The 18,385-nt window shown below is 37.0% G+C and overlaps 1 protein-coding gene across 1 annotated transcript in view; it reads right to left on the bottom strand.

Moving 5' to 3' along the window:
- Positions 1-18,100, bottom strand: part of kcng2 (potassium voltage-gated channel, subfamily G, member 2) — a 39,992-nt gene extending 21,892 nt beyond the window's left edge. The window contains exons 1-2 of the mRNA XM_081375958.1: positions 17,851-18,100; positions 8,102-8,982 (exon numbers count right to left, since the gene is read on the bottom strand). Of these exons, the coding sequence (XP_081232084.1) occupies positions 8,102-8,905 (804 nt within the window). The 5' untranslated portion in view covers positions 8,906-8,982; positions 17,851-18,100. The remainder of the gene's footprint in view (positions 1-8,101; positions 8,983-17,850) is intronic.
- Between the last annotated feature and the right edge of the window lie 285 nt (positions 18,101-18,385).

Here is an 18,385-nt window from a genome sequence, read left to right as displayed (position 1 = left end):
CAAGGGTGTTGACTTATGAATTTGCACATGGTTTGTCTTAAAGCATATTAAAAAAAACACATTGACATATAAACAACATTAAAAGCTTGATTTTCACCACAGGGGGACTATAACACTGGCAACACGGTTGCACTCAGAGATCACTACAAATTGCGTAATGAATGTTTATGGTATTATACATGTAGTGGGGTCCAAAAGCCTTTTTTAATAAATTGTCCCAAACTAAAGCATCTCCTAAAGCAACATTATGAAATGCTTCTATACAAGCACATTCACATAAACATTCACATAATGAATGTTTATGACAATCCTGACCTGTGATTGGTGTAAATTGTATATATATGCAGTGACCAAGCCAAAGACTAAGTTTTGACAACATGTTTTTACATTGCTTTAACTCAACAAAATAAGTTAAGTAATTGTTATACAAGATTCAACTCATTTGTTTTAAGTCAGTTTAATGTAATTTAAGCTGAAATGACTTTATCCAAGTTGATTGTACTTAAAAATTTAAGGCAGCAACTTTTTTTCCACTGAAACAGACACACACACACACACACACACACACACACACACACACACACACACACACACACACACACCTGCAATTAAATGAAAATGTATTATGTATATATTAAATTAAATTAGCTGAACTAGTACTTTTTGACTCACTTAAGTAGGACTTAATCATATCTTTATATGCAATGTCATTCTTCTATTGAAAGCATTGAAATAAGTGTACTAACAAATGTACTGACAAAAGCATATAATAAACTAAAATACACTGAAATGTCATTTCTAATAAAACTTGTATTTAAAATGTTACATGTATTTCAATGAATGTGTAATAAACATACAGTAAAACACCACAGTTACAATTATAATCAAGTACTTTTATGTTAGTCAACACACTGAAATAAGTGCACTTCTTTAAAGCACGACAAAAGATAATTAAAACATAATGATTTAAAATGTACCTTAAAGTAAAACTTGACATTATAAAATGCACTATTTTAAAGTATACTTTAGTGTGTTAAAAATATTGTCATGAAAGTGTACTTTCTTTAAGTATCCTTAAGTGGCCTTTTATTTCATTAATATTATACTATCTACAAATACAGTTTTTAAAAGAATTACTTTTGAAGATGTAGGATTTTAAGATGTGAAGTACGCTGTGTACATGTGCACTTCTGTTTGACAAGGGCCGCTGCATCTGTGAAATAATCATTTATCGTCTTCTGTGCGAGAGAACTCATCAAGTGTTTTCTCTTTTCAGTCCGTCTCCGAGTTGCTCAACTAATTCTCTAATTGAGGCATTTTAGTGCATCACAAACTCATTATAGATAACAGCAGGTTTCCTCAGAGGCCACAGATAATGTGTCTAGTGTGATAATGTAATTGTTTGTTGTTGTATAATGTATGAATTGAGAGTTAGGCTTTAAGTTGAGTTTGTACACTTATTGTGACAGTACCGTAGGGTAATGTAGTATTTGAGGCTATAGTCTCAGACGGCACGCAAACGGACTTCCAACCAAGTTGTTCATCAGTTCGTAGGCTGCTCTCATTTGACATGATTACAAAGTGCACTTTTATCCAAAAAAATAGTTTTTTGTTTTCAAGATTTGAATTAAACTACAAGTGCACTTCTTTTTCACTAGGGTTTGCTCTTTTTCCAAAGATGCTTTTAAATGTTTGTTAGGTGATTATTATTATTATTGGACTTATGGCAGCACAGTGGTTATACAGTATATTAGCCATTTTCAGACATGAAAATTAAATGAAAATTAAATGCCACTACAAGGATGGGAATACCAGATATCTTTGTGGGGTATTATTTTTTTGTTTTTTTTGGATATTTTTTTGGTCCTAATGAGGAAATCAGCTTATATACTGTATTATATGATGTTTTTTGAAAATGTAAAAATGGAAACCCAACGTGTGTGTGTGTCAGTGTGTGTGTGTGTGTGTGTGTGTGTGTGTGTGTGTGTGTTTCCTGGTAAACCCTATACATTATGGGGACAAAATGTCCCCACAAAGATGGCAATATCAGAAATCTTTGTCCTTGTGTGGATTTTTTCCATGAGGAAAACAGCATATGAATCATGCTAAATTATGTTTTTTTGAAAATGTAAAAATGCAGAAAGTTTTCTGTGATTAGGTAGGTTTAGAGGATAGAACATACAGTTTGTACAGTATAAAATCATTATGTCTATTGAAAGTCCCCCTAAAACATGAAAACATGGTGACTGTATATGCACATTCACATGGATATTCATATGTCTGTTTCAGTGCGTGTATTTGTGTGTGTGTGTGTGTGTGTGTGTGCGGAGGGTTCCGGAGCAGAATTCATTGCTGGCAGTGATTGATTGTCTCTTTGAAGATAAAGAGCTCCCTGGATCCCTCCTGCTGTTCTTCAGTGTGGCCCTTTGATTGTGGAAGACACCTCTCTCTCTCTCTCTCTCTCTCTCTCTCTCTCTCTCTCTCTCTCTCTCTTTCTCTCTCTCTCATGCTCTCTCTCTCTCTCTCTCTCTCTCTCTCTCTCTCTCATTCTCTCTCTCTCTCTCTCTCTCTCTCTTTCTCTCTCTTTCTCTCTCTCTCTCTCTCTCTCATTCTCTCTCTCTCTCTCTCTTTCTCTCTCTCTCTCTCTCTCTCTCTCTCTCTCTCTCTCTCTCTCTCTCTGCTTCAATTTCCACCGTCTTTATTGATGTCATGTGGAGGCCTGTGCTCCAGTACACAAAAACTCTTAACTTGGAATGGTTGAGAAGTGTTACGACAATCCCTGGGAATAGGATTATAATTGTTCAGTTTTTCCTTAAACTCTAATTACATCTGATGTCAATATTATCACTAATAGTCACGGCATTTCAGATATAGGCTCGTATAACTGGTGTTATAACACGTCTTGGCTTATTAGCATATTATAAATAGTGTATTTGAAGTTCACTACAGATAATATATGACAAAATTCTCTTCTACTGTTACATTTTTAATGAGTTTCACGAGGTCACATTTACATATAATCAGATAGAGTAAAGGTTATGCGTATTTGGCGTGATGTCCGAGGGGAGGGCTCCGAGCCCAGAGTACTCCACCTATCCCATCCTAGGAATAGTTATGAGTGAGGAGATGGGGTGGTGGAGGGATGCTGGAAACCTGTCGTGGGACAGAGGTAAGTCTGCGGTATATATACCCCCTGTCACGCTAATTGAGTTGATTAACTGAATGTGCTCCTCCTGTGCTAATTCGGATGATTATCTGAGCATGATCCTCCCGAACTTTGTTAATAAAATATCATTAAAGATTAAAACTGCTTAGGAAAATAAGCTCCTTGTGATACAGACCAAAAAGCAAAGATAAAAAAACTTTGGATGAATGTGTGCTGGGAACAGATTTTGCTATATAATATTACAGCGTACTATTTAAAAGCAACATCATGATATGGAGAACATTGAACATTGCATGCTTCAAAGGTAAGGCAATCCCAAAATGCACTAAGAAAAACTAATAACCACAAGCTGAGTAAAAAATAAATCCAAAATGATGGATGAAGTGGAAGAATTATACTGTAAATGTATTTAATACGCTTATACAAATTCTAGTACTATTGATACTGTAAAAAAGTTTGTTACACTTTATTTTAAGGTGTCATTGTTATAGTGTAATTAAGTAACTACTCAGTAATATTATTAATAACATAGGTATAGGGTTAGGATTAGATGTTGTAATTATGCATAATTTACTCTTATTACTGTAGTAAATACATGTAACATGCATAACTGTAAAAATACATTTTTGCCATAAGTAAAAAAAAAAAAAAATGCCATTTTACCGAGTATTTGTGTGTGCTATGTATTTTTTGTTTAATTCCAGAAAAGAGACATGCTGATCATTAACTTAGCATGATGCTAACACCAAACTCTATTGGAATCAGCTGTGAATTGAGTTGTTGCTTATGTAGAGTATTTCAAATCAGAACCATATGAGACTCTATTTATGTCCTTAGAAGTTTTGTGTGTTAGTGTGTACTGTGTATAGTTTGAGGACAAACTATACAAACCGGATTTTGTCCCAGAAACGGAGCTTACAAAATCTGACAAAACCTCCCTATTCTGGGACATTCTTAATTATTAAATCTTTTCTAAATAAAGAAATACTTTTGTTTAGCAGTCTACAATTTCAGTTTTCTTTTAGCGTCTTGGATAGTCCCTGAAAGTGACAAAAACTCTTATTGGAGATGTCTTCAATTGCTAAACTGATTCATAAATAAAGAAAACACTGTTGTTTAAAAGTCTGAAATGTTCATGTTTCAGGGGTTGGTTTGGTCAATAGTAATTATAATTAGCTTTAAACAATAGAAGTCACTGAGATGTCCTCAGGAATACAATGAAACAAAGTTGTGTGAATGAGTGTTGGCGTGTATGTGAGAAAGCACATGTGTGTTAGTGATAGAGGAACAGCTGCCAGGCTTTTACAATAGTTCTGTGGAATATGGCTAATTTGGTATTCATGAGATCGGGCCCTGGACTTGAGATGCTGTCCCCCCAGGCTGTCATGCCTGTTTCTGTCCAAAAAAAAAAAAAAATCCTTCTACAGTAGTCCAGCTACTTATTCTCTCTCTCTCTCTCTCTCTCTCTCTCTCTCTCTCTCTCTCTCTCTCTCTCTCTCTCTCTCTCTCTCTCTCTCTCTCTCTCTCTCTCTCTCTCTCTCTCTCTCTCTCTCTCTCTCTCTCTCTCTCTCTCTCTCTCTCTCTCTCTCACACACACACACACACACACACACACACACACATCTTACACAAACATCTCATGTATCTGAATTGTTTACAGAGAAAATGATTCACATCATCAATTGCAGAGAGAGATGAAGTAGAACTCAGTTTTTGTCAAAGGCCAAACTGAAAGGTTTTATGCCCAGAGGTGTTTTAAGTGGATATACTCTAACTCAAATATCATTAACTTTGCACTTTATTAAAAAAGTTTGCTGCAGTTTTGCTTAACATAAACTCTTAAGTGAAAAGTTCACGTAAGTTCCCTTAAGTCTGAATCAAAATTTGATTTCCAGTGTAATTTTCTTCAGTTTAACGTTTAAAGGTGCCATTGCATGGATTATTTTATTATTTTAGAATGTTTCCTGGGGTGCCCTTATAATGTTAGTATGTTTTTTAGATCAAAATTTGTTATAATTTAGAAATAAAAGGCATTTTTCCTAGCCTGATTTTAGCCTCTGATTTGAACGCTCTGTTTGAAGGGGTGTGTCTGTGTGAGACTTCAGTGTAAACGCCTACTGCTGCGATTGGCTGCTGTGAGACTTCAGTGTAAACGCCCACTGCTGTGATTGGCTGCTGTGAGACTTCAGTGTAAGCCTGTTGATCGCGTGAATGAAGATCTTATCATTGCAACGCAGTTTCTGCACTCTCACTAATGATTTCACCAATGCAAACATGATGTACGTCATTGATTTCATAACGAGTTTTGGCAAGTGTCCAGATAAACTCGCGCTGTGTGATTGACAGCTTGGGCGATTGGAAAGGGATCGTTCTTTGATTCGCTTTCTGTATATATTAATCAAAGTTTAAGTAAGATTATTTTCATCCTACTAAGAGAAACGACGTGGAGTTGATCGTTTAGTCACTGGCTTGATTTACTGATGCATAAACAGTATTGAACGACTTTGAGAGAAAGATTATTTGTCTGAACTTGAACAATAGAGAGCCTAAGTCCCTCCCCTTCCGGTCGACCACCATGGGACCTTATTTCGGAAAAAATATTGTATGGTAGTCAATGGCGAGAGACAACAAATATTTTGATCTCGTTTGAATTGTGCCCTGATTTACACATATGATGTTTGTCAATTTAAAAGATACATTTTAAAGTCAAGAAAGTCGCAGCTTGATGTAAAACTGCTGAGGTATAAGACTGTGAAAATACGTAATTAGAAAGACTACAAACCCAGAAGGCGCACATGCGATGTCATACCTTTTCTCTCAATGAATGAAGCTAACTTTACTGAAGCTAACGTCTGTCTTTTTATCTATAGTCTTACGTTATAATCATAACGTTACGCCGTCATGCCTGAGTGTTTTGAGCCAGAATACACACATACGAGCAACGGATCTCGTGACGTACATAGTGCGAGACGAGAGATGTAGTTCATTGAGCGATTTTCACATAAAACTAAACTGTTTTATGACAAACTGCGACTTTCTTGACTTTCATAATTACCTTTTAAATTGACAAACATCATATGTGTAGTTCAGGGCACGGTGCAGATGGAATAAAAAGATAAGTTATCTCTCGCCATTGACTTCCATTCATATTTTTTCAGAAATAAGGTCCCATGAGCCGGAAGCGGAGGGGCGGGACTTAGGCTCTCTATTACACATCAGAAATTCACATAACCCACTGGTTCTTCAGAGGCTCGGATGAAGGAACTAAAAAAATACCTTTGTGTTCATTTGTACATCCAAACACTGAGCAACTGCCATGCTTCGCTCGTTTGCAAGCCATGATGTCTCTTGAAGAAAAATTATTCGGACGATGATTCGGCTGCGCAGTTCCGTCTGGCATTGAACATGGGCTGGCATACGCACATTTTTGGAGGCGTACATATTTTTCAGGGGTGTTTTTCAAAAGCGAGATTTAAATAAGAAGGAGAAAACAAAGGTGTTTGAGACTCACTGTATGTCATCTCCATGTACTGAACTCTTGTTATTTAACTATGCCAAGATAAATTCAATTTCAAATTCTAGGGCACCTTTAAAAGGATAGTTCACCCATTAATGGACATCCAGGCATCATGCCATTCCAAATCCATTTGATTTTCCTTCTTGCATAGAATACAAAATGAGAAATTTTAAAGAATGTACTGGTTGTTCATTTTCCAAGCAATGAATCAGTATTGGAGCTTTTAACCATCAAAAAGTGAAATAAAAGCAGCACAATCACTATTTTAATATATCATCTATAATATCTTTATGGCGTCCTAACTTCTGTTTAGACTGTTCACAGTCCAAAACCAGTCAAAACTCATTCAAACTTCTTGGAAGACTCCTGAAACTAACCATGTGTGACTCTGAGGTTGACAGAAACTATAAGTGAGTGGGACATATCTGTTTTGCACCATCTATGTCAATGCAACCCACACCTTTGGAGATATGCAAGATTTCATTCCTTAGCCACACACACACAAACACACACACACACACACAAAAACTTACTGTCAGACCGCTGATGCAGCCTGGTAAGATATTTACGTTAGGTAATTACACAGCAGAACAATCTTTTTCACAATCTTTTTTTTTAAAGTCTTGTTTCACAGTAAAATAAATAAATCCTTACAACCAGATGTCATTAAATAAGAAAAAATGCATTAACACTGACCCCAATTTAAACATTTTAAAGGTATAGTCCACCCAGAAATGAAATTTCTTTCATTATTTACTCACCCTAATGCTGTCCCAGATGTAAATGACTTTTTTAGAAAGATTGAAGATTGAAGATTTTTAGAAAAAAATAATCCACCTCTGTGAGTCTATATAATGCAAGTGTATGGGACCTCCCAATTTGATGCTTAAAAAAACAAACACTTCCAGTCAACTGTCAAACGCTGTCATCAGCATTTTGAGAAGGGTAATGCTTCACAACATGCTTACATTCATGACAAGCAAACGTATATATAAATACACGTTTGTTGTTATAGTAGCTATCATTTAGCTTCAGAAGACATTGATTCACAAACTGGGGACGTATGGATTAGTCATGTTCACTTTGTGTGTTTTTGAAGCCTCAACTTTGAGGGATCTATTCACTTGCATTATATGGACTTATACATTATTATTTTTCTAAAAATCTTTGTTTGTATTCTTCTGGAGTAAGAAAGTCACATCTGGGACGACATGAGGGTAAGCAGATGATGAAAGAATTTTTGGGTGGAGTATCCCGTTAAGCCACCCTTAAAAAATTCAATATGTATTCCCTGAAAATATTTTTAAGGATGTTTAGATAACTGGAAAACTAGACAAAAAAACTGAAGTACTGTTATTTTTTCCAGTGTGACTAGAGTCACACAAGCCCTAGTCTGCATCCTGTAAGTGTACACTCACCCTCTCCTCCTCCTCCCTCATGTCAGGCATGGTGCTGACACACAGTGTAACAGCCGTGATGGCTACAAACACCACAGAGAGGCAGGCAAAGATCTTCCCAGGAATCCCAGAGTGAGGGTTCTCCACCATGTCTCTGAGGCTGTGCATGCACCCCGCCAGACGACCCTCCTCTGGGACCCCGACACCCGGCGCCTCCTCGTACGACTGGGGTGAGGTCAGCTCGACCTCCTCCTCCTCCTGCCGGAGTCTCTGCCGCTGCTCCTCCTGCCGAAGACGCAGTTTTCTCAAGCAACACCACTCCAGGCTGGCCTCCTCCACACCCCAATACAACAGCTCCTCCTGAAAGGACAGCGCGCACATCTCCCGCAGAAGACGGAGTTTCCCGGCCGCCAGGAACGTAACGATGGAGCGGAAGGCGCTGGGGCTTCGGTCGAAGAAGAATTCATTGCAGTGCGCGTCATAGTCATCACATAGGTCGAGGATTTCCTCAGCATTGCTGCAGCTACGTAACTTCCCCAGGCGCGTCAGTGGGAACTCCTCAAGAGTGGACCATGGTATGCGATAGCGGATGCCGCCCACATTGATGATGGCGGTACGGTCAGCTAAAACACCCTCGTCTGCTCCAGCCCCTCGATTCCGGTGAACCTCGTCCTCCTGTACGCCGGGCTTGCGCTGAATTTGCACGCGTTTGTAGAACACACCCTTTTTGCTGCTGATTTCATGGGGGTTCTCCAAAGTTTTAAAGTGGAAGGAGGTAAACTGATGATCAGTGCTGCCTGCTAGGAAAGCCACCTCTTGGTACATCTCTGCCACGTGGCTGTGCAGGTTGTACACTCCACGAATACACAGTCTACCAGGTCACGGTGGTCATCATGGCGGAGCTTTGAGAGATAAAAGAGGCAGATATTAATAATGAAGGCGCTATAGATCCTGCTCCAGGGTGCAAGCAAAACAGGCACAACACAAAAAGATTCTTTGGTCAAGATATATCCAAAACACACTGGAAAAAGTCCCTTGTACACGGCACATAATTAAGTTTGCCGATTTTCAAACAGTTTTGCAATATTGCTATATGTGAATGAATAATGTGCACTTTATCTTCATGTTATCTGCACCCAGATAACCCTAGTTGTCAGCAAATATCAACCAGATGACGCAAAATGTGTCTTTTTGACAGCTACGGGGATTTTGTTAAAACTACAGATTGGACATCTGCATTTTTATATTCCCGACCATGGACAGTTGGAGTGACAGAAAGGAAGAAAAATGCATTATGGGTGTTTTTTCCAGTTTTTTCTTGTCATGTAGCACAGATTTCAAAAAAATAAATGTGTTTCTACTGCCAGCCAAGCTTTGATAACTCGTTCAGTTATTTAAACTTTTTCCCTGAATGTCTGAGTTAGAAACATTTGTGTCCCCTGATGGAGTTTGAGTTCTTTGCGACTGTCGCCATTGGCTTGCTTAGTTGGGAACTGCACTGACACTATTAGATGAGAACAAAACTTGAACTGAATTGGCGTGGATGGTGACAACACTATTTCAGTGCTAAATTATAACTGATTCGAATTTGTTTCATAATTGGCGAATTTTGCAGTTATTACACTGTTATTGAACTGAACTGAATCAACATTGAACTCACTCACAGTGAATAATGTACTATTTTCTTCTGAACTGAATCAACACCGAACTGACTTCAGCTAAATAATAATACTGTCTTTACAGCAGAATTGAATTCTGTTTGCATCATTGATCATCACTTTCCTGTTTATCACTGTATTCTTTTTTCAGATGTTTAATGTCCCTTTAATGTTTAAAATCACCCCTGCAGATCCTTTAAGCCACAAAAACAACAACATAAAGAGACACAACACAATCAGAGCTAGACATAACACAAGGGGACTGTGCACAACTTCCATTGTGTTGTGTCTTAAAGGAATAGATCTGGTTGTTATTTTTCCCTGTGTAATTATATGGACTAGTCCTTTCAAGCTTCAAAAATGAACACAAAAGAATCGTGTGCTTGAGGTATATTCCATGTCTTCTGAAGCCATATAAAAGCTTTGTGAGGATCAGAATCAAATGAGTCGTTATTCAGTCACAATAATGAAAGCCACATTAGCACTCTGGATTGTATGTGCACTTGAAGTGTACTTTAAATCTTTAAGTTTACACCTGAATAAATATATAAGAGTACACTTTTATGACTGTTTCTTAACACACTTAAGAATTATGTCTTTGACATAAAACTTTGACTGTCAAATTAAAAGTTTTACTTTTAAGTACATTTTAAACCACTCTTTTAATAATCTTTTATCATGTTTTAACAAAGTACACTCATCTGAATGTTTTGACTAACATACTAAAGCACATGTTTTTGAAGTCTTAAGCCTAAACTAAAATGCATGTTGGAGTTGTTTTACCATAACTGAAAGCAACTTGCACTGACATATCTTAAAATATGTCAGTGCCGATGTTTTATCTCAAGATGCACACCAGTAATTTTTTCTTTTGTTTTTTTCTTTAGGGTACATTTATAAAAGCTACTTAAATTCCCTAATTGAAAGGCCAACTCCTGGAAATTTGGAAAATGTACTAAATTGCTTCATTACTACAAATATATTTCAATACATGACATACAGGTTTCAAAATAAATTACATTAAAAGTATATTTTAGTTAACCATAAATTCTTGTCAGTACATTCAGCTTAACCATATTACAATGACAATAGAAACATGTAAAATGTCATACAAAAATTTTCTTAAGTCTTACTTAAAAAACCCTTTCAGCTAAATACAATTTGAACTATAATACATTTTAATTTAATTGCAATTATAATGGAATTAAGTCTCTCTTAAGTTTTCTCTGCCCTGCTGAAGATTTTGAGTGAAAATGAGTACACTTTTGCACGGGTGCAGAATTTAGTATTTCTAATCCATCATTCCATGAACTCTGGATTGACTGTCTCAAGGGCAAAAATACAAAAAAATATGTCATGAATGCATAGAGGTTTTTAAACATCTCAATTCATATCCATTCTAATATATTTGTCGTCTTTGTCTCCTAATACATCACATTCTCCTGACTCTATATTTGCATTTTTTTTTTTCAAACAGTAATGAATATAGGTTCTTCCATCAGTCCCATGGCTTTGGAAGTCGTAATTGCCCATGAGTCTCGGGATGCAGTAAATTCATGTCACAACACAAGTTGAATCCCAAAGCAGAGGAATTAATTATGATGTTTTCTTTTCTATTCATGGGTACGTTCCTAAATGAGCCATGTTCTCTACACAATGGCAGAGTAAGGTCCAATGCGCTCATAGCATGGGTATAATTAGTGCAACTGCAATAAGAGATTTATGAAACAGACCTTCTCACGCCAGAGGATTCAATCTGTAATCGGACTGCTAGTCAGCCTTTTGTTAAATTAAAGCATGATGTATTCAAACAGCATATCTGAGCAGACATGAATCTCAGACTGTCGTCTCTCCCTCATTATATTTATTAAGACGTCAGAAATGAATAATGAAAGGTGGTGCTATCATAGTGAATATTATTGAGCTTCAAAAAGCAGCAGGCAGAATTTTAAAGCTTACTTAAATCAAATCAAGTTTTTATTTCAATCCCAATTTTAACTTAATTTCTTAAGAAGTGACCCCTCTAAGTCATGATATAAGAAGCAATTAAAGAAACTTTCGAACGTCATACATGATAAAGCTTCTGTCTCGTCTGGGCTTTCATTCATTTCTCAACATGTTGACTGAGCACCGAGGCCTCTGTCAATCCAAATGAATCAGTGTCTAACTGAAACATGCCATGTGTTACCGCTCAATCCATGAGTCAATATATGACCCAGCATTTCCTGCATGAAGCTCATACTGTGAATGAGCTCAAACTGCACATAACGTGCCAGTTGAAGTAGGCACCAAGGCATTTTGAAAAATGCAAATGAGGCAGACTTTTCTCTTGTCCAAAGATGACACAGGGATACATGTAACGATGATGAATGATTTTTACTCAATACGTTTGAGTAAAGTAAAGCAATGTAGATGAATGACAGATCTTGCCAACATGAGGTGACTTTCATCAAGTGAACGCAGTACCAAACAAAGCAAAATGACTGATTCCAAACTTTTTGAACAGTATTGTATTGTAGTATAATACATATTATTTTATATAGTAATATAAATATTATTGTTTTATACAGTGGCATACATTATTGTATGTGTTATTATGATAATTTAATACCATATGGAACATAGTAATTTATTTTGTAAAGTCCATAAAAATGGTACAACTTCAAAGAATTGGTGTTTTTCTGGTTCTGCTGGGAGTGCTGAGGACACTGCTTTATTAAAGCGAGAATTATATCAGAGAGGTCAAAAACAGAGAGAATGTCTGAAGGAGTATTCACTTCTTTATGGCAGCTAGCGCTCAAAGGAAAAGCTCAAACTGCGGTGGCCTCTGAGGGCCATTCTGTGATCATCAGACAGTTGTGTCTCAATGCTCTTCTGAATTTAATGCAAGTCTCTCTCCCCAGACAGACTGTTCTTTCCTTGTGACAGTAAAGACATTTATAATGTAACAAAACATTTCTATTTAAAATAAATGCTGTTCTTTTTAACTTTCTATTCATCGAAAAATAGTCGCGGTAGGACGGCAAAAATCTGTAAAAATATGTAACACAGAACAGATCACGTCAAAGATGTCCGTTCAAATTTAATCTTGGAACTAGTATTTTTCAATCGGTCATTAAACGTCCAAATGTTTGCAGGGGAGTAATGGCTGCTGAAAATCCAGCTTTGCCATCACAGGAATAAAATATAAAATGCATTTTAAAATATATTACAATAGAAAACAGTTATTTTACATAGTATACATGTTGCAGTGTTACTGTTTTTACTGTCTTTTCGATCAACCTAATGTAGTGTGACTAAGAGACTTTAAAAAACATTTAAAAAATCTTACATTTTTATATCTATTGTAGTGTTGTATAATATGAAAACATGCACACACATACATGCATAAGAGGGGCCCTATTTTAACGATCTGAAACGCAAGTGTCAAACGCAAGTAACTTTGTGGGCGGATCTCAGGCGCTGTTGCTATTATACCGGCGGGATAAATGACTCTTGCGCCCGCTGCAAATCTAAAATGGGTTGGTCTGAAGTAGCTACATTACTCATAGGTGTGGTTTGGGCATAACATGCAATAAACCAATCAGAGCGTCATCTCACATTCCCTTTAAAAGCAGGCACGCTTGTTCAATGGTGGATTGCTATTATAACGGCGGATTTGGCAGGCGCACACCAGGAGCGGTTCACAGCCGGCGAGACCGACGTTCTCGTCAGGGCTGTAAAAGACAGAGAAGTGACATTGTATGGGGATGGGAGAAACCAACCCAAATTAGCTTCGTTTAAACTGGCGTGGATTAATATTGGGTAAATGTGTAAACTAGATTTATGCCTTTTTTTCACAACTTTATGGACACCACAATGATTTCCCTCGTGTGGAATATTTTTCCTTGTAATTATGTATGGTTTGCAAAAACTGCTGTGTCTGTGTAGATGAGAGAAGCAAAGTGTATGCGCGTTGTGCACACGCTACATTATGGCCAAGCATGCGCCCTTAAAATAGCATCTGAATATTAACGCTCCACTGAAAACGCACCCTGACTTTAGACTAGGTTTTTCCTGGTCTGTGGCGGAATTGTTTTCTGAAACTGCAAAATAGCACCAGGGAAAGTTTGCGCCAGAACACGGCTCCTCTTTTCGCTGAACCGCCCCCGGGAGAAATAGGAATGATACATGCGTCGGTGTACAAAGTCAATTGCGCTGGGTGCAAAATAGGGCCAGAGGAGTGAAAACATAAAACATTGAGATGAAATTCCCTAAAGGCAAAGAGTGTAAGAGGGTGTTCAGATTGAGACAGTGTGGGCAGAGCTGTATGTCTGCTAGTTCTTTCTTTCTTTCTTCTTTCTTTCCCTTTCCAGTCTATTCCTTTAGTCCTGTGGGTCTGTATTGAAGTAAGAAGTTGGTTTCGAAGCTGGTCTGTGTGAACGATGGTAAGACCTTGGAGGCCCCCCACCCCCAAATTATAAACAATATCCCGGAAATCGAGTGAGTGAGAGAGAGAGAGAGCCTGTTTCCACCTGGAAAGATGGTTTTCGGCGCAAAAGTGTACTAGTTTTCGGTGATCCGATCACAAGTGGTCGGCCAAGACGCATTACCGTTACACCTGGTATTATCACGCGTTTCAAATTCGTCTTCTGTGACCACTCTTTTTTTTGTCACATTCAACTATACATCACTTTCACTTTCGGCGCACAAATACTATTGAATGAACGAACCTGTGAGACTTATACAAATAATATAGTGGATTATAATATAATTTTTTTTATTAGGAAGGGTATTGTGCCATCTCCCGCGAAATGTGTTTTTGCAGGATGTGATGTTTGCACACGCATAGCCAATACAAACACATGGGCATGACTGATGTATCACTAAAAATCATCTTAAATATTACTAATCACTAATTAGTGATAAAAATAAATATCACTAATAGGCTAATGGCTATTTTAGTGAGGCGATTCAATCTCTGTTTTTTAATAGAGTAAAACAGAAATAAGTACTAATATTTAACGCTAAATTATGAACCATTTATCATCTGTAATGTCAAAAAGTAACCACTGACTAGGTAACTGTATATATATACCAATATATATATACCAATATATATATATATATATATATATATATATATATACTGTACATGGCTTTGTACATTGCTTTCAGACATAATAATTTAATTATATTATGTTTTGCATTTGGAAATAGCTTATATTTATACATTATTAGAGACTACTTTTTGTCAAACTTGAGATTGTTTTTATTTTTTGTTAATTTGAAGTGTCAGTTTTAGCATAATTTACAGTCAAATCTGGACACAGAGAAAGCATTTTGTTACTCGTCATCATACTAGTTTATAGCTTGATCAGTCAAACTAAGAATATTGACACAATGCGAGATCTGGTCTGTGGTCTCTCCAGTTTGAAAAACTCAGCAAGTCAGTAATTGACAAATTCAGATTCAAGTAGCTTTATTTGCATGGTAAAAAGTACCATGCCAATACAGTACTTTTACATAGTAGAATTTAGTACAATTTATATAATGGGCATCGAATAAGGCAGTGATTGACAGCACTCTAATCTAGTGGCATTGGGCATAGTCTGATTAGGCCTACCTGTTCTTGACAAGCGCCAGTTTAGAAAACGAGCGTTCCGCTTTTCGGTGCTGTAAATCCATTTATCCTTTGCTGAAACTTCCTCTTCGTCATGGAGAGAGCGGGAGCGTAAACTTGCAAGCCCGAGCACTTTGAAAATAAGGAGAAACGCGTTTTAGATGAGAACTATCCCTAAAATCCGTCATGTGCGCTGTGCGCTCGTCAATTGTGCTCATCAAAATCCTCCACCCAGTAACTACTGTAATTAGGCTACTAGTACTGTAGAAATAGATTCATAATAAAATATTTGTAAAAACCGCTGAACAGAGGCCCCCGATCACGTAGGGCCCTAGACTGCAGCCTTTGCTTTAATCTGCCCCTGACTTGGAGACTGTCATCACAATTAGCAATCGGCACAGATCCATTCTAAGATGCCTGTAACATTGATTTCCTTTTTGTGAACTACTTCATCAAGGTCCCCGTATAGACATATTAAAGCACAGCCACACAAACTCTCCAGCACAGATAGACAGCTGAGGTATATGGGGCGGTGAGAGAGGAAAAGTAACGGCGTAAAGGCGCCTGTATGAGTGATGGTGCTGATGATGAGTGTTGCGGTGCTGTGCTGTGTGTCTCCCGCGGAAGATGAAATTCAATAGTGCTGATGGGGAGATTTCTGCTACGGCACTTTGAGGTAGAGGCTGATTAAGGCACTCATGAATCACTATGAGGTATTTGTGCTTGTTCTTAATAGATGGCGACGTTATTCACACCGCTGTGCTGTAAAACGAATGGGAAGACAATAAGTGGATTGTTTTTCTGTCAGTTTTTCTGTCTCCAGTGATGGGTTATGCTGCTAGGTAACCAAGTTTATGATAAAACTGCAAGTCCTCTCATTCAACAGATTAACTGTGCGCTGTTTCAAACCAAAAACATATTATTCATTTTTTTTATTTATTAATATTAAGAATTAAAATGAATTCTGTTTTATTGTATTAACTTTAACGTTAAGGTTTTTTGGAATTAGGCATTTGCAAGATGCTTTTATACAAACAAACTTAGATTATTATATATTTTTTTTATCAGTTAATTCCCTGGGAATGGAACCTATGACCAAGTGTTGCTAGAGACAGGACCAGGATATATAACTCCATAGCTTGGAAAAGAAATGAAGAAAAAAAAAAGATGTGCACATCCTCAGATTAAAGTGTCAATTCAGACAAACTGAGTCATTTAAATAAATCTTGGCTGGATAACTGCGACAGGTTTGGGGTCTGTTTCATTTCTAATTAAGGGGTCATTTCTCTCAGCAGTAGTAATATAGACAAAACTGGTCAGATACTCGGTATTAAAAACACATTTACAAATGAATTTAAGTTGGGCAGAAAACCAAGTGACTGTCAAGAAGTTTTAAGTGACAAGAAAAAGTAAGTATAGCCTTCTTATTATCTTTCAAGACTTTAATACACACATCTATAGAGATAACATTTATGCATGTCAGTCACAGGTTAATTATTTTCAGACATACTTCAAACAGACATTATTTATTGTGTTTTTTTATGCTTAAAAGACTGTGTTAATAGCCATTGTACCAAATGTACTTTAACTCATGAGTTAGACGGTAATCTATTGTGTCACCAACTCACCCAAATGATAAATGTACCATTAAAACCTAAATGTCATTTAATATCAAAAGGACTTAGACTATCCAATCCACCAAAATAAACATGTTAAATTGTGTCACTTCAATAATAGGTCAGTGGCTTGCATATCACCTCACTCTTTTCTTTATCAAACACACATTGCAATGAATTGCAGCTGTCCACAACCATCTAATTAAGTTTTCTTTTTCTAACACTTTTAACTTGTATTTGCTTAGTCATTTATAATATAGGCTAACAGTGATATTTATGAATATATAGCCTATATGAATATAAATATATGATGTCAAAGTTTCATGACAACCCTTACTAGTACAAATACTAATTTGGAAAGCATTATAATACAGTCATATTAAAATATTATAGTGGCCATTAAAACTCAGTGTTTTAGTCATCCTGGGTTTAGTTTGCAGCTTTAAAAATGATCTAATCATATTGTTTTGCCACAGATGATATGAAATGGATTCATCAATGTGCTGGTAAAATGAAGCCATGTTTTTATTAAATGTAGCTTTTCAATTAATATGAATTCTCAGTTATGTAACTTTATAGTTTGCCATCTTGATTTGCCTGAAATCGCAAACTCCTTTATTCCGTGTTATAAAATCATCTACAGAGAAACAGAGGAGTGTAATATGAAACGCAGTAGATATGAAATAAAGGTTTTGTAATAAAACCAAGCGATTTCCAAACATAGCGTTTTGGAAGTCAGAAGAGCACCGCACAAGCTTTAGATAAGCTGTGCTTGATTTACCTGCTATTGCGATAACGCACACAGAAACAAACATACAAGAGCCGCAGATATGAACAGACTTATTGCAAAAAAATACAAACTCGAAAAAAATACAAAATGAACAGTCGACTTACCCGTTTTAAGCCCATTGATTTTGCGCTGCCCTGCTCATTTTCAGCTTGGACATGTAAGTTGTGCTGCGATGCATTTGCACATTAGGCTACTTTTATTCCTTTACCCGTATTGCTGGATGATTTGATTCCAGCATCAGATTGACTCCAGCTCACAGCTCCTTTACTACTGCTAAAGTTCCTCAGTCTTCGTGTCAGAACACCGGATCTGTTAATGGGTGTTACTGCTGCTCTCACGCGCACACTCAAGTCCCCATCTCACCCCGAGTCTGCTTGCTTAGTAATAACAGAGCATTACCATGCAGAAATACGTTAAAACTTCTCTCTCTCTAATTTTACGAGTTTACTAATTAAGTTATCCGCATTATGTGTAACCCATCCATTTGCGCGTGAATGTGGATGGGATGTAGAGGAGCTCTTTCCATCGAGTTTCAAAACATTAGCCTAGTTATTTAACTTTTTGTGTCACTCGTTTTGCATTACACACACACACACGTCTCATTGGTGTAGATTTTAGCAGTTGTCATGGGCGAGTGTA

The sequence above is a fragment of the Scardinius erythrophthalmus genome (assembly GCF_964197995.2).
Source record: "Scardinius erythrophthalmus genome assembly, chromosome: 10".
Lineage (NCBI taxonomy): Eukaryota > Metazoa > Chordata > Actinopteri > Cypriniformes > Leuciscidae > Scardinius > Scardinius erythrophthalmus.
This window is presented reverse-complemented; position numbering and strand designations above follow the sequence as displayed.